General features: G+C 39.5%; 1 protein-coding gene across 8 annotated transcripts in view; it reads right to left on the bottom strand.

Annotated features, from left to right (window-relative positions):
* Window positions 1-5,877: 5,877 nt before the first annotated feature.
* RPGRIP1L (RPGRIP1 like) overlaps window positions 5,878-21,970 on the bottom strand; it is a 118,983-nt gene continuing 102,890 nt past the window's right edge. For 2 of the 8 annotated variants that reach the window (XR_008615478.1, XM_028477623.2), the window contains exons 27-28: window positions 17,474-17,598; window positions 14,017-14,285 (exon numbers count right to left, since the gene is read on the bottom strand). Coding sequence is in view for 2 of the 8 variants with exons in the window: in XM_028477623.2 (XP_028333424.1) it covers window positions 17,501-17,598 (98 nt within the window). In the remaining 6 variants the exon portion in view is untranslated. Of the gene's footprint in view, window positions 7,058-14,016; window positions 14,286-17,473; window positions 17,599-19,260; window positions 19,455-21,970 lie in introns of those variants that run through there. The other 6 variants (XR_003676484.1, XR_008615477.1, XR_008615479.1 and 3 more) reach the window with 5 other exon arrangements.

The raw sequence follows: 21,970 nt of genomic DNA on the forward strand, positions 1-21,970 counted from the left end.
GAGGCCCGGAGAGACGATGAAACGGGCATGGGTCGTGCCGCCAGGGCGCAGGGGGAGCTGGGATTCGAACCCAGGCTCTTCTCTTGTCTCTGACACCTGCTCAGACTCGGGGGCTTTGGCTCTGTGCTGTGGCATCAGGAGCTGAGCGTCTTCTGGGGAGGAGCCTTAATGTGGGGGAGAGAGAGGGAGCTGGGGCACAAGCAGTACTCAGGGAGGAGGGGGTGGACTAGATCCTTCCTGAAAGCCTCTTGGGACTCTGGAACCAAAGGAGTCTTAGAATGAGCAGCATGGCGGCCGCGTGCTTGGGAGTGATTTCCCCTTTCCCCTCCCCCTCCCCTCCCCCTCCCCCCACCTGATGGATATGGCAGCTTCATCCAGCATTTGCCCTGTGCCAGGCCCAGGTCGTGGAGCTGAGGACCGCGATGAAAAAGACAGCCCTTACTACGGGTGACTTTCAGACCTGTGCACAGGCCATTAAATCCTGTATTTGATTTAATACAGGAGGAGAAAAATGGTTGGCGCAAAGGTTGCCACTGTTGCAGCCCCTTGGCCCCTTGGGAGAGTTCCACACAGAGGTAAAACGCTTCTGGTGTTTGGAGAGACCCCTTTAATGGGCCAGCGGGACTGAGAAAGGTGTGACCAGGGCCACGAGCTAGATGAGGAGGTTTAGACAAAGGAGAGTTCAGTTGTGTGCAAGTGAAAGGATTTATGGACTTACCTTGTTGAGACCTCGAGGAGTTTGGGGTCCTAGAAAAAGAGATGGGAGTGAAGAGCCCCCACCAGTAATGTCCTGTGTTGCCAGGAGGCAATGGCTGATGAGATCTAGGAAAACTGAGGAGCTAGCAACTTCCGACTTAGAGCTGTTTCCTGCTAGTGCAGTAATTATGGACTGTGATCACCTGCTGCCTCTCTGATCTGCTCTGCCCAAGACCTTAAGTAAGTAAAAGTTGGTCACGTACAATAGTGTGCTTGGGAGATGCTGGTGCAACTCCTGACATGCAGAAGAGGCCCGAGGCCGGAACAGACAGACATGAGGAGATGAATGACAACAGAGGGTCGGGCTGCAGTGACCACTGACAAGGAACAGATTCTTAACAAACCCTGTCTTCCTCCCCCACCTGGGAAAGGTGACTTTTGAAAGTGTGGGAGGGTGGATGGGAGGCTGATCCCGTCACTGCAGAGTGTGTGGGTCGGGGCTGGGACAGGGTGAGGCAGGTGAGGCACTGCCTCGGGCACGTTTCAGGGCGCGCCCTAAAGATAAATCATATTTTAATTCAACATTTAAACAATCAAAATACAGAGGTCTATGATGAACGAATATCAAAATTTTAAATAACGACAGAGCCAGTGTATTCCTTTTGCCTCAGGCTGCAATATGACTGAGCAATGCATTGTTATGGATCCCGTCTTTACTTAAAATGTTGATAATTCATTCATCATGGTTTTTTTGCATTAATCTATGGTTCTTAAAAACTTGCATTAAAATATGACTTACCTTGACAGCTAGTTATTGGCACACCTTGAAATGTGCCCAGGGCAAGTACTTCCCTCACCTCACCTTGGTCCTTGCCCTGCCTCTGGGCTTGGGACATTTTGTTTGTCTTTAAAGAAAAGCGTAATCCACGATCCATGGGTTCATGGAGCAGGGCTGCTACCTGGGTGATACACTCTTGCAGAGTACCTTCAGAGACTGGTTCACCATTGACAAATGTCTCTCCTCCTGCCCGTTAGTGCTGTCAAGTGAACAAAAATTAAACAATTTAGTAACAAGTTTGATTCCTTTATTCAAGGGAAAATCATCATGGACTGGGGGAGTACGGTGCCTCACAAGCAGTGGGGCACTCTTCCCAAGGGATTTTGGCAACAGGGAGTTCTATAGATGTTAGAAAGGCGATGCAGAAGCAGTGCCTGATTGGCTGGTCGGGGCTTTCCTTACAAGGTGAGTGGGTCTTATTTTGTAGGGGAAGGTGAGCTGACTAAAGCTGAGTTGGAGGATTGTGGTTGGTGTATGTTTGGTTTCCTTGACAGTGAGGTGTCTTCCAGGCCACTGGGGCGGCCTCGGTACTGTGGGTCCTGGTACACGAATGACCTTTATCAGTGCCCTGACTGGGACAAGCCCATATTCACACATCACTCCAGGCAGCAAGGCTGGGGCCTCCCTGAGCACAGATGGTGGGCACAGAGCCAAGGGGCCCTGTGGTCCGAGAGGGAAGTATTTTGGGGAGGGGGTTGATTTGATTTTATGTCAATGGGAACTTTCTTTGGATCTCTGTTCCCTGACTTCACTGCACATTTCAAAACAACATTCTTTTATGAACAAGCACCAGGACATCAAATACTTCCACACCCTATGCTAGAAGCGCTTCAGGCCATGCTGCTTTTTTTTTCTTTTAAATAGTTCCATGGAAAATCAGATGTTAACTCTCTCTGAATAAACCCAAGTGGAAAGGCTTTTGCTTTAATAACACCAATGACAATCAGAACAGGTGCAAAGAATATGTGCCCCTTAACTAGAGAGCACCATGGTTCAGAAGGGAAAACACTAAGTTGTTACACATGTAACAAACAATTTTTACTGATGGTGAGAAAAATGAACAACAAAGCTTCAGGGAAAGTACAGCGGGAAATATATGAGCAGGAAGCATGATTTATGTCTTTGAATGGGGCCCATTTCTTTTATAGATGTATTTTGTGTTGCATCTTGGTCAACACCAGCTCCGCCCCGCTTTTTAATTATTAAAGCTTGCGTTGGGTCCCATCACATATTGCAGCTTTTTGAAACCTCTTCAGCCAGCAAACCAAGAAATAGACAGAATTCCAGGATTTGTGACTAGAGGGATGTGTACCTACTTCTCGGAGTCCTGCAATTACAGAACGCTGGAGCCAGACGGGATCTTGGAGGTTAACTAGTGCAACGTTACAATCCCCATCTTGGTTGCCCTACACCAGGGGTCTGCGACCCGTGGGCTGTGGCCCGGTACTGGTCCTCGGCCTGTTAGGAACCGGGCTGCACAGCAGGAGGTGAGCGGTGAGTGAGTGAAGCTTCATCTGTGCTCCCCATTGCTCGCATTACCGCCTGAACTATTCCCCCACCGTCCCCCGTCCGTGGAAAAATTGTCTTCCACAAAACTGGTCCCTGGTGCCACAAAGGTTGGGGACCGCTGCCCTACACCACCTCCATTTACTGTAAGGAAAAGGAGACTGAGGAGAAGGAGTCTAGGCAGGATCTCACAGTTGGCTGGTGGTGGCAGTGAATTATTGTCTAAGAGATGATTTGTGGGAAGACTCAAGGCCTAGTCTATGCTATCTCTGTGTTTTCATGACTGCTAGGGCTGGAAAAACAGAAAATGAAGCAAACTGTACACTTCGATAAAGTTTCTGCCACATGTTGTAGACTAAAGCAAGTTATATGACCACACTCAACTACAATAAGTGGAATTGGCAATTCTACCACATGCCTAAAGGAGGAAAAGCAGAAATAGTGGGTGAAAAGCACCAACGATTACGTAATATTTCATTACCTCCATGATGGTGATGTTCAGTCAGAAGTCTTTTACATTATTGATGGCAAGTTTAATGGCTACTTTCTATCCAGTATTGCTTCCCTCCAGCCTGAAGAACTTCCTTTCGTAGTGCAGGTCTGCTGGTGGCAAATTCTCTTACCTTTTATTCATAGAAAATGTTTTCACTTTGCCTTATTCTTGAAGGATATTTGTTGATGTAGAATTATGAGTTGGCACTTTTTTCTCTCAGCATTTTAAAGATGTGATTTCCCTGTTTTCTGGCCTCCATTTTTTCTAATGATAAGCCAGAGATCATGTGTAGCACTCTTCCCCTACATGTAATATGTCATTTATCTTTGGCTGCTCAAGATTCTCTCTGTATTTTTAGTTTTCAGCAGATTGACTATGATAATGATAGGTGTGGTTTACTTTTATATATCCTGTTTTGGTTTCTTCAAATATTTTTTCCATTTCATCTCTCCTCTATTTTTAGGATTCCAATTACATGTATACTAGATGTTTTATCATATTTTCCCACAGATCACTGAGGCTTGTTCACTTTTGAAAATTTTTTCACTGTGCCCCATAGAGTAGTGTCTACTGATACATTTTTAATCTCACTAACTCTTCTGTTATCTACAATCAGCTGTCCATTTTAAATTTTGGATTTTAATTCTTGGTTCTAGAATTTCCACTTGGTTCTTTTTAATTGTTTCTATTTCTCTGCCTAGATTTCCTACTTGTTCCTTTGTTACACAAGCACACTTTTCTTTACATTACTGAGCATAGTTATAATAGCTGCTTTAAAACCCTGTCTGAGAATCCCAACTTCTGGGTCATTTTAGGGTTAGTGTCTCCATTGGTTACCTTCTCTCTTGAGTATGGATCACATTTTCCTATGTCTTTGTAGGTCTGGTAATTTTGGATAATATCCTGAATATTATGAATGATATGTTGTAAAGACTGAATTCATTATATTCCTCTGAAGATTCTTGATTTCTTTTTTGTTTGTGTGTCTACTTAATGAGCAGTTAATTTGGGTGAATTCAAACTCCAAATTGTATGTCTTCTGTGGTGGACAGCAACTGAAATCTCAGTTTGGTTCTTTTATCCTTAGTTGGACTGCTTGAAATCTGCCCCATGCGTGCGTAGGTCAGAGGCAGCCAGAGATCTGAGCAGAGTTTATACACTAAATTTAGGGCTCCCCCTCTGTGGATCTCTTCTTTTCATGATGTTCCCCCAACTTCCCGCTTTCTAACTGCTGTGGTCACCCTAAACTCCTCTGATTATTCATGCCTCTGAGACTAAGCATTTGAGGTTTAGCCAGATGCATGGTAGCTGACTAAGGTCTGCCCTCAGGCAAAGAGCTCTGTGTGTGTTTGTGTGTGTGTGTGTGTGTGTGTGTGTGTGTGAGAGAGAGAGAGAGAGAGAGAGAGAGAGACAGACAGACAGACAGACAGACAGAGAGACAGACAGAGAGACAGAGAAGAGAGAGAGATATTTCTCTAGGTTTTACCTGCTTTGGGACTTTCTCCAGTGCATTCAAATATTTGGTTTTTTAAATATATTTATCCAGAGGTTAGTTTAGTTGTTATTCTGCCATTACCACAGTGTAATCCTCTTTTTACCTTTTAAGAATATAAAATCTGATAAACATTCACAGTTCTTTTTCCTTCCATTTCATAAAGATTTTCTCTGTGTGTCTTGTGTTCTAGCCGTGTCCCTTCAGAATATCCATACTGAATCATTCGATTCTTCCCTTATTGGGGAGGAATGTGTGCTTGAGAACCTCTCTGTGTAAGTCACAAGGGCTCTTCTGTCAGCTCTGAGTCTCTCCTCTGCGGAGGACAGGGTGCTGCCAGGTTTGCTGGCTGATGTCTCTGGTCCTGCAACATCTTTCCTCTTATTTATCCACTACAAGTTACTGCCTGACTTCCAAAGTTAAGTTCTCTCTAGATGAATTGGGTCCAGTGTGACAATGGCCCTGAAACCTTACCAGCTTCTGACTGTGGCAATAAAAAATGGAAAATAAAAATAAAAGAATCACGATTGCAAGGTGCAGGTGATTTTAGAACCATTTAGTCAAATATGCTCATATTCAGGTGGAGGTGAAATGTCCAGGAAGTTGGCCTAATTATGGACATGTGGTCAGTTCGGAGCAGAAGTGGTGAACCTCGTTCAGTGGACTGAGCTGTCTCTGTTTTCATACAGTTTGAAGCTATACTTTTCTACTGTCACCCAAGACTCTTATATGAAAGAGCTTCTTAATAACTAAACAGCTCCAGGGCTTCAAAGAAGCAGAATGTGAGGAAAAAATGGTAGGCTATTCCGTAGTTTTAAAAATAGACTTTATTTTTTAGAGCAGTTTTGGGTTCACAGCAAAATTGAGTGCTAAGTACAGAGAGTACAAAATTGTCTTCCCCCATTCCCCCTGCACATGCACAGTCTCCCCTGCCATCAACATTTAGCCCCTGAGTGGTACATTTAATACGTTCGGTGAACTTACATTGACACATCATTAAGTCCATAGTTTACATTAGGGTTCACTCCTGGTGTTGTTCATTCTATGGGTTTGGACAAATGTATAATGACATGTGTCCAGAATTATAGTATCATACAGAGTAGTTTCAATGCCCTTAAAATCCTCTGTGCTCCACCTATTTATCCCTCCCTCCCCCCCAACTCCTGGTAACTACAGACATTTTCTCTGTCTCCATAGTTTTGCCTTTTATAGGATATCATATAGTTGGAATCATACAGTATGTAGCCTTTTCAGATTGGCTTCTTTCACTTAGTAATATGCATTTAAGTTTTCTTTGTGTCTTTTCAAGGCTTTCATGGTTCATTTCTTTTTAGTACTGAATAACTTTCCGTTGTCTGAATGTACCACAGTTTATTTATCCATTCATCCATTGAGGACATCTTGGTTGTTCCAAGTTTTGGCATTTATGAATAAAGCTCCTATAAACATCCGTATGTGGGTTTTTGTGTGGACATATGTTTTCAACTCACTTGGGTAAATATCAAGGAGCTCGATTGCTGGGTTGTATGATAAGAATACGTTTAGCTTTGTAAGAAACTGCCAAACTGTCTTCCAAACATTCCACCAGCAATGCTTGAGAGTTGCTGTTGTGTCACATTCTTGTCAGCATTAGGTGCTGTCAGTTTTCCAGATTTTGGCCATTCTAATAAGTGTATAGTGGAAACTTGCTGTTATTTTAATTTGTTGTTTTATAGTAACATATGATGTAGAGCATCTTTTTATATGCTTACCTCCCATCTGTCTATCTTCTTTGGTGAGGTGTCTGTTCAGATCTCTGGCCCCTTTTTAAATTGGGTTGTTTATTTCCTTATTGTTGAGTTTTAAGAGTTCTTTGTATGTTTTGGATAACAGTCCTTTATCAGATATCTCTTTTGCAAATATTTTCCCCCAGTCTGTGGTTTATCTTCTCATTCTCTTGACAGTGTCTTTCACAGAGCAGAAGTTTTAAATTTTAATGAAGTCCAGCTTATCAGTTATTTCTTTGATGGATCATGGCTTTGATGCTGTGTCACTGGTTTTAGTAACAAAAACAATGACAATAATAAGACTGACCCAAAGTGGGATGTCAACTGCCATAAAAGCAATCATTTTATATCAACTAGAGCTCCATGGTAATGTTTTACTTGGCATTTGATGATCCTTCCATGCAAATCATTCCCATGGACATGTAATATGAAAACATATATATTTACAATTACTTTGTAAATACTGTAGCTATTTCAAGTGAGATGTCTGCAGTAGAAATAGATTAGGCTGCATACGTGAGTCCTGACTTGGGATTAGCAGGCAGAAATCACTCTTTGAGCTGCTGTCCCTGACATTTTGCTCGAACTGAAAGCCAGGTAGTTATCAACACAGGTGTTTTTCCATTCCCTTGGAAACTAGTAATAGTGTTCTATAGAATGATGCCCTCCTTCACTGTTCCCAGCAGCAGAAACCACAGCTGCTAATGACTGTACTCTGTAGACATGTTAAACGTGAGGATTTGTACTAGGAGTGGCTATGCCATGGCAAGAAATGACGATGATAGTAACAAGACAGTCACAGTCCAAGGAGTTGGCCTCCAGTGAAACACATGTCAAGGAGAACTTTAGGAAGAGAGATTGGCATTCCTGATCCAAGAGGTACCATAGCTGGGGAGTTTATCAGCCACTGAGCTCAGATGGATCAGTTAAGTGAAGAAGAACTCCAAGGAAAAGGGGGACTTCTTAAAGGTGACATCAGGAACCTCCATAGCAGCACCTTCACGGTATTCTCCTGGTCAAAGTAGTCACAGGCACAGCCCAGGTACAAGGGGGAGGAAAAATAGATCCTATCTTTATGGGGGGAGTTTGTGGCTCTCATTAATCCACCACATTTAGTAATTTCTTTTTTTTTTTTTTCTGCCTATTAAGAAGAGCCCAAAATAATGGCACACTTGTGACTTCAGAGGGACTCTTACTGTGCTGGGTGAAATGGTTCCCCTCTCAGGAACCAGGACCTCACAGAACCTAAGACTGCGGACATAGGAAGCACATATTCTGCAATCGGGTTATGGGGAGTGGTGGTGAAGCGGACACTCCTGCTTCTACCTTTTGGTTTCTGGAGTCACATATTTTAGCCACTGGGGACAGAGGCCCACACTAGCTAGTACATAATTTGTATCCCGGAGGAGACAGTACCTCAACTTGCTCAGTTGTCTCTAAGAAGGAACTTCAGCTGGGCCTGCAATAGGGCATTCCTTCGTTCTCGGAGGATGGCTGCCTCTGGGCACTGCAATATTTGGTAGAAGCAGTCACCCCTCCTCTTCTGTGAAAGGAATCCCTTGAGCGCAGGCAATGCGATGTGGGATCTCATCTGGTAAATCAGACATTCTGTTTTTTTTTTTTTTTTTAATTGGAGTGTAATTGCTTTACAATGTTGTGTTAGTTTCTGCTGTACGATGAAGTGAATCAGCTCTGTGTGTACATAGATCCCCCCCCCTTGGACCTCCCTCAACCCCCCACCTCCACCCCCATCCCACCCATCTAGGTCCTGACAGAATACTGGGCTGAGCTCCCTGAGCTATACAGCAGGTTCCCATTAGTTATCTTGGTAAATCAGACATTCTGTTATCCCTCCAGTGGTGGTACTGGTGGAGGCATGGTGGACAGGGAAGACAAACACATATCCAGAGGAGATAGCAATTCCAGGAAGAACGAATTCCTGCCCCCTCCAAAGTGGAAAGAGTCCATCATAAGCAAGTTGCTATCAGTGGCTGGCTGGTCTCCTTGAGAGATGGTACCATATAGAGGGCTCAGTGTTAGTCTGTGCTAGCGGCAGCCTGAGCAGTAGCCAGGACCAGCTGTGGTGAAGGGAGGCCATCATTTGAGCCCACACACATCCATCCCTGTCCTTTGGGGCATCCTTAAGTGAGGCTTGGTGTGTCAGGGATCCATTTTGAGCTCACATCAACAAACTGGGCCTACTGATCCATAAATCAAACTCAAGATTTTTTTCTCCCTGATATCTGGTAGTAGCAAAGGCCCTTCCTGACCCATGAGACCATAGGTGTGAGTCAAGGACATGGCATTGGTGTAACCCAGTCAGGTGGCATGGGAGTTTGGGCCATTTGTTTGTAGATCTTATGAGCACTCTCTGGATTGCCTGATCCCAAAGGTATCATTTCAATCATGCAGTGGATTGCTGTAGCATGTGTACAGGCTAAGTAAACTCCTACAGGTGTTCACAGCTTTAGAGAAGTCGCAGAGCACACAGCAAAGAACACAGTATACACCTCAGGCAAAATGCTGTTACAGTGAAGTGAGTTGAAGCTGTCACAGAACTGGCCACCAAAGCCACAGCTGGAATCTGAGATGTGACAGCACGGATGTGAGGTGGGCCCCAGAGGCATCCAATGTCTTTGCACCCCATCTGCTTTGGTTCTGATTTAGATTCTCTGCCCCTGACTCTATCAATTTTTGGAGGAAACAGAAAGGTCAGATGGGGAAACCAGAGCAAGAGATCTCAGAGGATCTCTAGCCATTGAAAAACCACATGACACCCATCATAAATTCCCTCTGTTAAAACACTTCATGTCAAGTTTTACTTTGTTGTTCGTGGTTCCCAACTTGTGAAGCTTTTATTTCTATATAAATGCCCGATTTTATCCCCTTTTGTATTCCTGTAGAATGATTTTGGAGCTCCGAAGTATACTTTTTTGCAGTTCCTACTGATTTTTCTTTAAATTGAGAAATCTGTTCCATTTACTGTAGATCACTATACTTATCAATATAAAACCCAAGGACATTCAGTTGGTTCCAGACATCAGTCTCCAAGTCTCCAATTCCTCATTCTTAAGAAATTGATAATCACTCCAAACCAATGTTACCAAGAGGTAAGTTATACATCCTCCTTTAGTGTTTCTCACGTTGGCCTTGTTCTACTCAATGTATGCTAGAATGTGTCCTGGTTTCTGGGTTTAGTTTCTGATTCCTAGTTGTGGTTTTAATTAGTGCATCACTCTTATACTCCCACCCACCCACCTGCCCTTGTCTTCTCCCTCCACCCTTCCAAATCATTGTTAGCACTCTGACGTGCATACTTCCATACATTTTTTCCCTTCTCCTGTAATCTTTTATTTATGTATACAGAGTGTCAGACAATGTTCCCATTCTTCTTTGCTAGTAGAATCCTGATTTTATTTGCAATACAATGTGCTTAGTCTGGCAATGGGTCATGATTGGCCCAACGCAATAATGATAATCGTTTCCTCGTATTTCCTGGCTTACCTTGGACCTAGAGGTAGCCATGTGACCCAATTTTGGCCAATGAAATGTTAGTGGAAGTTAGGTGGGTTTTGCTGACTCATTTGCTCTTTGGCCTTCTCCCTATGTAGAATGTGCATATGATGCCTGTAGGTGCTATTGGCATCTTGTGGCCTTGCAGTGATAAATCAACATATTAAAGATGGTGGAGTAGACATATAGAAAGGATCTGGGTCTTCAAGGCCATACTAAGCTACCAAACCAATGCTAGAAGCTGTCTACATCTAGACCACCAATCATGGAAGAAAACTAAACCCCTATTTGTTTAAACCACTGTTAGTCTAGTTTATTGTTATCTTGTATGCAAAAGCATTTATGACTGATACAAGTTGCATATGGGTGAACACACAAATTTTTTGCTCTTCTATTTATAAAAGTATGATCATATTATATATACTTCTCTTGCTTTATGGTATCTTGCTTTAGATCCTTCATAATACATAATATAAATAAATAAATGAATAAATGAACAAATAAATAAATAAATAAATTCTTTGAGAATTCCCTGGCAGTCCAGTGGTTAGGAATCCGTGCTTCTACTGCAGGTATGGGTCTGATTCCTGGTCGGGAAACTAAGATCCCACATGCCATGCAGCGCGGCCAATAAACAAACACACATAGTGGTGGTCCAGTGGCTAAGATTTCACGCTCCCAATGCAGGGAGCCTGGGTTCGATACCTGGTTAGGGAACTAGATCCCATAGGCATGCCGCAACTAAAGATTCTGTATGCCACAACTAAAAAGATTACGCACGCAGAAACTAATGATCCCGCATGCCCAATGAATATCCCGCATGCTGTAACTAAGACCTGGCACAGCATAAATAAATAAATATATTTAAAAATAAACAATACATAATAGAAATCTCTCAAAATCAATGGGTATAGCTCTAATTTATTATTTAATAACATTTTATTAATTATTTTGGATAGATAATACTAGCACATGGTTCAAAAATCCAAAATGTATAAATGGAAAATGGTGTAGCCACTTTGGAAAACTGGTAGTTCCTCAAAAAGTTAAACATAGTTACCATACAATCTAGAAATTCCACAACTAGGTATGTACCCAAGACTAATGAAAACATACCTCCATGGAAATACTTGTACACAAATGTTCATAGCAGCATTATTCATAATTGCCCAGAAGTGGGAAAAAACCTAAATATCTATCAACTGATGAGTGAATAAACAAAGTGTACTATAGTCATACAATGGAATATTATTTAGCAATAAAAATGAATGAAATACTAATGCATGCTATAATGTGAATGAACCTGGAAAATGTTATTTAATGAAAGAAGCCAGTCACAAAACCACATATTATGATTCCATTTATGTGAAATATACAGAATAGGCAAATCCACAGAGACAGAAAGTAGATTAGTGGTTACCTGGGGCTAAGGGTAGGGAAGCTGGGAATGGAGAATGATTGCCATGTATTGGGTTGGCCAAAAAGTGCCTTCAGTTTTTAAAAATAAAAGACACATCTTTCATTTTCACCAAGAACTTTATTGAACAACGTATTCACCCTTTTATTCTACTACCTTCCGCCATTTTTCAGGCAACTTCATAATTCCATCTTCCCAAAATTTTTTATCTTTTTGAGCAAAGAACTGTTCCAGGTGCCTTATACAGTCTTCCAGGGAATTGAAATTTTTTCCATTAAGAGAATTTTGTAAAGACCGAAATAAATGGAAATCCGAAGGTACAATGTCTGGTGAATATGGTGGATGAATCAGAACCTGCCAGCCAAGCTGTAACAGTTTTCGCCTGGTCATCAAAGAAACATGCGGTCTTGCGTTATCCTGATGGAAGATTATGCATTTTCTGTTGACTAATTCTGGATGCTTTTCGTGGAGTGCTGCTTTCAGATGGTCTAATTGGCAGCAGTTCTTGTTGGAATAAATTGTGTGGTTTTCTGGAAGGAGCTCATAATAGAGGACTCCGTTCCAGTCCCACCATATACACAACACCACCTTCTTTGGATGAAGACTGCCCTTTGGTGTGGTTGGTGATGGTTCATTTCGCTTGCCCCACGATCTCTTCTGTTCCGCATTGTTGTACAGTATCCACTTTTCATCTCCCGTCACAATTTGTTTTAAAAATGGAACGTTTTCATTACGTTTAAGTAGAGAATCACATGCAGAAATACGGTTAAGAAGGTTTTTTTTTGCTTAACTTAACGTTGAACCCCAACATCAAAGCGATTCACGTAACCAAGCTGGTGCAAATGATTTTCAACGCTTGATTTGGATATTTTGAGTATGTCGGCTATCTCCTGCGTGGTATAACGTTGACCATTCTCAATTAATGTCTCGATTTGATTGCTATCAACTTCAACTTGTCTACCTGACCAAGGAGCATCGTCCAGCGAGAAATCGCCAGCACGAAACTTCACAAACCACTTTTGACAAGTTCGATCAGTCACAGCACCTTCTCCATACACTGCATAAATCTTTGTTTCGCGTTTTGGTTGCGTTTTTACCTTTCTTGAAATAATAAAGCATAATATGCCGAAAATGTTGCTTTTTTTCCTTCCATCTTCAATATTAAAATGGCTACACAAAAATTCACCAATTTTGATAAGTCTTTTAAAAAATGCATGCTGATATGACAGCTGTCACATACAATCTAACAAAATTGTTTCAGTGAAGTTAAAGACAACTAAGTGCTACTAGAGCCATCTTACAGAAAAAAATCGAACAAACCTTTTGGTCAACCCAATATATGTGTTTTCTTTTTGGAGTGCTGAAAATGTTCTAAAATTTGATTTTGGTGATCATTGCAGAACTCTGGAATATGTTAAAAATCACTTAGGGACTTCCCTGGTGGTCCAGTGGTTAAGAATCCGCCTTCCAAGGCAGGGGACATGGGTTCAATCCCTGGTAGGGGAACTAAGATCCCACATGCCGCGGGGCTACTGAGCCCACGCGCCTCAACTAGAGAGCCCGGGTGTCACAAACTACAGATCCCACGCGCCACAACTAGAGAGAAGCCCGCGCGCCGCAATGGAGAGCCAGCATGCTGCAATGAACATCCTGTGCCGCAACTAAGACTCGACGTAGCCAAAAAAAAAATTTTTTTTTAAATCACTTAACTGTATACTTTAAATGGATGAATTTTATGGTATGTGAAATATATCTCAATATAGCTGTAAGTAATATACAAATGGAAGCAAAGTAAAAAGTAAGGTTTTTTTCCTACCTCTTCCCCTAGCTGCCAGTTCCGTTTCCCAGAAGATACCACTTACCAACTTCTTATAGTTCCAAAGATATTTTATTTATATTCAAGCACATTTACATGTGTGTTTTTTAAAAACATCTTTATTGGAGTATAATTGCTTTACAATGGTGTGTTAGTTTCTGCTTTATAACAAAGTGAATCAGTTATACATATCATATGTCCCCATATCTCTTCCTTCTTGCCTCTCCCTCCCTCCCTCCCACCTTCCCTATCCCACCCCTCTAGGTGGTCACAAAGCACCGAGCTGATCTCCCTTTGCTATGCGGCTGCTTCCCACTAGCTATCTATTTTTACGTTTGGCTAGTATATATGTGTATATGTCCATGCCACTCTCACAATATACCCTGAGAAAACCATAATTCAAAAAGAGTCATGTACCAAAATTTTCATTACAGCTCTATTTACAATAGCCAGGACATGGAAGCAACATATGTGTTTTTACGTAATTTATTGCATCAACTGTTCTTTACCTTACGTTTTCACTTAAAAATGTATTTTGAACACATAGACACAGAGAGGAGAACTCCCTGTTAAGACAGGAGCAGACTGGAGAGATAGGTCTACAAGCCAAGGAATGCCAAGGACTTACCAGTAACCACCGGAAGCTAGGAGACAGGCATGGAACAGATTCTTCCCTGAAGTCTTCAGGGGGACTATGGCCCTGCCAACACCTTGGTTTCAGACTTCTAGCCTCTAGAACTCTAAGTTTCTGTTGTTTTAAGCCAAAAATCAAACAAAAATATATCTTGGAGAGCATTCCATGTAAGTCATCTTTTAAATAGTGGCATAATATTCAGTTTCATGACCATAAGATCCATAATTTATTGGATGAATTCCCAATTGGATATTTAGGGCATTTCCAATTTTTCCTTTTTAAACAAATAATGAAATAAAAAACGTTGTCCAATATTATTTCTTACATCTGCAAGTACATTATTTCTTACATTTGCAAGTACAAAGTGGAATTACTGGATTAAAAGACGTGTATGTTAAATTTTGATAGAATTGCCAAACTGATGACCACAGCGTTTGTGGGAAATTACCCTCCTGCTAGTAATATGTGAGTGTGCCTGTTTCTTATAGCCCTGCTAGCACTATAAAATTTTTGATCTTGTCAATCTGGTAGCTGAAAAATTATATCTAATTGTGGTTTTTATTTGCATTTTTTAATTATGAGCATGTTGAGTATCTTTTCCATGTTTAATACCATCATCAATATCATTACATTCAATGATGTTATATTCACTTCATTAAGTCAGTTGAAGTTTCTTTTCTGTAAATTGTTCATAACATTTTTACCCATTTTTCTACACGTTGTTGTTCTTTTTCTTACTGTTTTTAGGAGCTCTTTATATATTAAGAAAATTAGCTATTTGCTCCATTTTTAGCAAATATTTTTCCAAGTTTTTCATTTGTCTTTTAATTTTATGATTTTTTTTCTTTGGCTATGAAGAAAATTTTATTTTTGTGTAGCAAATTTATTATTATTTCATTTCATAGCTCCTAGATTTTGTGTCCTACTTATAGAGGCTATCCCCACTGGAGATTGTAAAAATAATTATTTATTTACTTCTAGTTCATTTATGGTTTCATTTTTTTACATGTATATATTTATAGAATCTATTATGCTTTAACTTATGAGTAGGGATCCAATCATGTTTTTTACTAGATGCCCTTTCATTGCTTCCAACATCATTACTGAATAGTCTACTTCTCTCCATTAATTTAATAAGCCACCTTTGCTGTGCCAACTTTTTGTATGTATTTGGGTCTGTTTCTAGATATTCTGAGCCACACTGCGTTTCTGGAATAAACACCTCTTGATCACGGTGTATTTTATATATAGTTAAATGTGGTGGTCAGTTCTAGTTGGTAACATTTTACTTGGGATTTTTGCTTCAATATTCATAAGTGAGATTAGTTTCTAGTTTTCTTTTGAGTATGTGTGTGCAGTGTTTATTGGGTTTGCAAAACAGTGATATATTCACTTCTTTAAAAGATTATGGAAATTTCCATTCTTTTTATATCTCTAAAACAGTTTGAATAGCATTAAAATTATCTAGTCTTTGAAGGCCTATGAGAATTCATCTGTAAAACCTTCTGGGCCTAGTGCTTTTTTGGGATTAACTCTTTAATAAAAACTGTATTTCTTCCATGGAAATTGATCTTTTAAGCTTTCTATCTCTACTAGGGTTAATTTTGTTAAGCTGTATTTTCTAGAAAATCATCCACTTCATCTAGGTTTTCAAATGTATTTGCATAGAATTGTGCAACTTAAGATTCCTGACATTTTATCAATAGAATAGCCACTGATTCAGTAGTTAATCTCCAGTTGTCATGTTTTAATCTGCACTTGTGCTTTCTCTCTTTTATAATAATTAGATCTATTTTGTTGATTATTTTCAAAGAAAGATCTTTTTATTTATTTCTACTATTTGGTTTTAAACTCAAGTATTTCTGCTTTTATCCTTGCTGTTTCCTTCTCTCTACTTTCTAGATTTCCTTTTTGTTCCTTTTCTAATTTTTGAGATAGATATTTAATTCATTTATTGTTACACTTTCATTTTGATTCTTATAAATATTTAATCTATTTTAAATAAATAGGTTAAATATTAAATTATAAAGAGAATTGCATTCTCTTTTTATCTCTGCTTTAATTGTATCTCAAAGACTGATATATAGTGTTTTTATAATCATTATTTTTAAGAGAAATTGTTCAGTTTCCATTTATATTTCCCTTTTGACTAAAGAATTGTTTGATAATTTAAAATTTACCAGATGGAGAAGACCTCGTGCCTTTTGATTTTATTGATTTTCAGTCTAATTGCATTGTGATAACATAATGTTGTTGGTTTGCATTATTTTTATTGGAAAGAACTTACTGATGATTTCTTGGTGACCTCACATATGGTCAGTTTTCATGAATGTTTCTTGTGTATTTGAAAAGAAGAAATATTCTCTTTAATAAGGGCGAAGAGTTCAATATATATTCATAAGATCTACCTGGGAATTATGTTGTTTAGATTTTCTATATATTTATTTATTTAGCCCATTTGCTTTGTCTTGAACTAAGAATGGATCTTACAAGTCTCTTCTAAATGTATTTCCATGTGTTTCTCTTTTATATTCTGTATGAAGGCTGATGCTATGTTCTTTGATACATAGTCATTAGTAACTTTTATATCTTCACTGTGAATAATGGCCTTTAGTTTTATAAAGTGTCCTTTTTTGTCTCATTAAGCCCTATTCCCTCCATGAATTTCATCTTGTCAAGACAACAAGTTCACAATCTCTGATTTCTTTATGTGCATTTGCCTGGTTATAATTTTACCTACCCTTTTAATTTTATTACACTTTGTTTTAGGAGTGTCTCTTACAGTATTGAGTTGAATTTTGCCTTGAAGGACAATCTGAAAATCTTTTCTCCTAAGTTAGTTAAGACATTTACATTTATTGTTACAACTTAAATACTTGATCTTATCTCTGTCCTATTGTTTTATGCTATGTTTACTATGTGTTTTTCATTCTCTGGGTTTTGTTTTGTTTTGTTTTGTTGCTTTTTAGTTAAAAAAAATGTTGGTGATTAGAATGATTTGTGGTTCTTGTTTTAGTAAGTATCTTTCCACTAATATCTTTATATAATGCCCATGTTTTCTTTATTTAGGCTTCAACTATCTGGTATGTCTGCTTTAAGTGATATCTTTGACTCTCATCTATAATCTATGTGAAACCAAAATGAATTATTCTACTTTCCCATTTTTTTCCCTTTTCCCCTCTTAAAAAAATGGTGTTATATCTACTTTGTCAGAGCATAATTATTTGCTACATACTATTCTTCCATCTTGTCCCCACCTTTGATTGGTCTAAGATCTACAGTTAAATACAGTCAGTGCTTACCACCAGTCTTTTAAACAGTTTCCTCATTCATCTCTTAGTTGGACAAAGGTGATCTTCCAGTAGATTCCTCAGGAAGGATTCATTAGTACAATACTCCCTGAATTCTTGTCTAAAATTGTTTTTTTCTATAAACAAGCACATGAAAAGATGTACAACATCATTAGTCACTAGGGAACTACAAATCAAAACCATAATGAGATACCACCTCACACCTCACAAGCATGACTATTAAGAATTTAATATTTTAAATCTTTGCAAGTGTTGCAAGGATGTGGAGAAATTGGAATGCTTGAGCGTTACTAGTGGGAAGGTAGGATGATTCAGTTGTTATGAAAAGCAGTTTGTCAGTTCCTCAAGAAATTAAGTAGAATTGTCACATGACCCAGCAATTGCACTTCTAGATTTATACCCCAAAGAGTTGACAGCAGGTACTCAAACAAATGTTTGTACCAAAATGTTCATAGGAGCAATGTTCACTTAGCCAAAAGGTAGAAACAACACAAATGTCCATCAATGGATAAATGGACAAATAGTGGTTAACACAATGGAATATTATTCAGCCTCAAAAAAGGAACAAAGTACTGATACATGTTACAGTGTGGATGAGCCTCAACAACACTATGCTAAGTGAAAGAAGCCAGACACAAAAGGTCACATATTTTATGATTCCATTTCCATGAAATACCCAGAACAGGTAAATCCATAGAAACAGAAAGCAGATGAAGGGTTGCCAAGGGCTTCGGAGAGGGTAATAGGGTATAAATGCTTAATGTATGCAGGGTTTATATATTGATGGAAGCGTTTTGAAACTCTATAGAGGTGGTGGTTGCACAACACTGTGAATGTGTTAAATGCCACTGAATTGTTCATTTTAAAATAGATAAGTTTATGTTATGTGAATTTCACCATAATAAAAATTGGTTTTCTAGAGCCTTGATATTTGAAGGATAGCAGAGTTGGATTAAAAAAATCCTTGGCTCACACTTCATTTGAGTTTTTTGATGAGTATTTCACTACTCTTTCTTTTGTGATTTGCTCTTGCAAAATCTAATGCCAACCAGATTTTGTTTTCTTTGTAAGTGGCTTTTTTTTTTGCCTGGAGGACCAGAGGATATTCTTTCTTTAACTTTAATGCCTCCTTGTTTTGTTAGGATATGTTTCAGAGTTGACCGTTTTGAAACAATTTTCATACATGGTGGACCCTTTCAGTAGGTAGGTTCAGGTCTTCTTTTATTTCAGGGAAGCTTACTTATGTTTGCCTGTCTATATTGTAGCTATCGTTTTCTCACTGATTCTACCTATTTCTTTAATTTCATTTTCTTGGCTCCTTTCATTTCTATCCACTGTCATCCTTAGTCTATTTTCAGTCATATTTATTTTCTCTTAGGTACATTATAATTTAGTCATTTCAAGGTTAATTCTTTTCTTTTTCTTCACTTTCTTTCCTAACATCAGTTCCCATTTTATAAGTTCCAGTTTGTCTAGTTTGTTTTTAAATTCCCGATCTGTTTTTTTTCCTATCTGCAATTGCTTTTTAAATTATATTTAATTCATGTTGGAATACTGTATTACATTTTCTTTTGCATCAGGCCTGGTTTTCTTTATTTCTTCTGGAGTTTTGCATCTACTGAAACATTTTTCTTAAACTTAAAAAAATTGAAATAGAACATAAATTCAGAAAGTAAATATCAATAGCTGATCACCATGCTTCACTTTTTTCCCCACAATCTTAATCCACCATCATTAAGAATCTATCACATGCTAGGGTTTATCACAACACAACTTACCATAAATCATATCATCCTTTTTGCCATTTGATTAGCGAGTGACCCAGTTTCAGAGTCCCATCCTGATGTTCAACTTTCTAGGGCCATTTCTGGTATCTATCCTTAGCCTGGGTTCCCCCAAAGCAGTGTCTGAAACAGGGGCTTGCACGCAGGTACTTTATTTGGGAAATGATCCCAGTGAGAGGAGAGAGGGTCTGGGAGGAGTAAAATAGAAGGAAAAGCCAATGCAAATTTGTATTATCGGGTTGTTCACGTCTATGAGTGATGAAGCTTATTCTTGCTGGAACCCTATAGAATGCACCTTAGGGTTTTCCATCGGAAGGATGAAAAGGGGGAGTATTTATCCACTGGCTCCTGACTCCTATTGGCCAAGAGTTCCCCTGGGGAGTTAACTTCCTTGGTTGTGAATAAAAGATGGGGAAGGAGAACATGAGGTAGGGCCCAAGAAATATTTCATACTATTTTCTAATGGCTTCCACTCTTTCAGTTAAGAAGTCGGCTCTCAGTCTTAGTGTTGTCTTTTGTCTCTGACTTTTGTTTTGTCTTTGTCTTTGGTTTTCAACAGTTTTTCTATGACGTGCTTCAAGTAACTTTATTTATCCAGCTTGAGTATACAGGATTAATTCATTCTTGTAACTGTGTAGTCTGGAAAATTCTTAGCTATTATTTGTTGGAATATTGATTATGTGTACAGGCCTACTTAGTTTTTTTTACTGTGCTTTGCAGATATATAGGTATATATATTTTTTTAAACAATTATGGACTACAGGCCTACTTAGTTTTTTTTACTGTGCTTTGCAGATATATAGGTATATATATATTTTTAAACAAATTGAAGGTTTGTGGCAACCCTATATTGAGCAAGTCTACTGGTGCCATTTTCCCAACAACATCTTCTCATTTCATGTCTGTGTCACGTTTTGGTAATTCTCATATTTCAAGCTTTTTCATTATTATTGTATTTGTTATGATGATCTCTAATCTGTGACCTTTGATGTTACTATCGCAAAAAGATTATGGCTCACCGAAAGCTCAAATGATAGTTAGCATTTTTTAGTAATAAGGTCTTTTAAAAAAGGTATGTACGTGGGCTTCCCTGGTGGTGCAGTGGTTGAGAGTCCACCTGCCGATGCAGGGGACACGGGTTCGTGCCCCAGTCCAGGAGGATCCCACATGCTGCGGAGCGGCTGGGCCTGTGAACCATGGCCGCTGAGCCTGCACGTCCAGAGCCTGTGCTCTGCAACGGGAGAGGCCACAACAGTGAGAGGCCCGCGTACCACAAAAAAAAAAAAAAAAAAAAAGGTATGTACATTTTTTTTTTAAGACACAATGCTATCGCACACTAAGTAGACTACAGTATACCGTAAACATAACTTTTATATGCACTGGGAAATCAAAAAATTTGTGTGACTCACTTTATTGCGATATTCACTTTATTGTGATGGTCTGGAATCAAACTTGCAAGTATCTCCAAGGTATGCCTATATAACTTTCCACACAATCCCAAGTCTATTAACTGCCCCCTCTTTTTTCCTCAGTATTTTCCATTTTTCTTCCCATGCATCCAAATTGATATTTTCTTGATTTTTTTTTTTTTTTTTTACAGTTTCCTCTCTTCAGTCATGTCTGATTTGCTGTTGGATACTGACCTAATGAATTCTTAGTTCATAGACGAAGTTCCTGGATGATGATTCCATTATCTGAATTACTTATGGGTGTTTCACTTGTCTGCTTAGTCTTCAGTCATGTGGTCTTGTCTCCTTACGTGCCTAGTTAATTTTATATGTGTACCAAGCACTATACATAAAAAATGTAGAAATAGGGCTTCCCTGGTGGCGCAGTGGTTGAGAGTCCGCCTGCCGATGCAAGGGACACGGGTTGGTGCCCCGGTCTGGGAAGATCCCACATGCCGCGGAGTGTCTGGGCCCGTGAGCCATGGCCGCTGAGCCTGCGGGTCCGGAGCCTGTGCTCCGCAGCGGGAGAGGCCACAGCGGTGAGAGGCCCGCGTACCGCAAAAAAAAAAAAAAAAAAAAAAAATGTAGAAATAATTTGAGCCTGGGGGATTTACTGGGGCTCCTAGTCCTCAGTGGACCCTAAATTACAACTTTTATTCTTCAAAGCCCTGTGAGTCTGTTGGAAGCTCTATACAGCTTCTTAGCCTCTTACCCATGCTTTTAGATTGCAGTTACATCTAGGAGAAAATCAGCCTTCCTGACTGGCTCACCTTCCCAGATCTTGTTCGTGTAATTCTATTTATTTGTTTATTTATGTATTTATTTGGTTGCACCGGGTCTTAGTTGTTGTGGCAGGTGGACTCCTTAGTTGTGGCATGTGAACTCTTAGTTGTGGCATGCGAACTCTTAGTTGTGGGATCTAGTTCTCTGACCAGGGATTTAACTGGGGCCCTTGGCATGGTTAGCGCAGAGTCTTATCCACTGTGCCACCAGGGAAGTCCCCTTGTTCCTGTAATTTCTTACAGCCTAGGTAAAATGAGCCTTCCAATGAGCTTTCTTAACAAGAAGGGTGATCCAAACTATCAAATTTATAATTACTGGGGTAGAGCTCCATCCTGCTGAAAAGTTTTCTCATTTTTGTTCTCTTATGAAATCTGGATGCAGGATTCTATTTTTTTTTTTTTTTTTTTTTTTTTTTTGCGGTACGCGGGCCTCTCACTGTTGTGGCCTCTCCCGTTGCGGAGCAAAGGCTCCGG

This window comes from Physeter macrocephalus, chromosome 17 (assembly GCF_002837175.3).
Source record: "Physeter macrocephalus isolate SW-GA chromosome 17, ASM283717v5, whole genome shotgun sequence".
In the NCBI taxonomy this organism is placed as follows: domain Eukaryota; kingdom Metazoa; phylum Chordata; class Mammalia; order Artiodactyla; family Physeteridae; genus Physeter; species Physeter macrocephalus.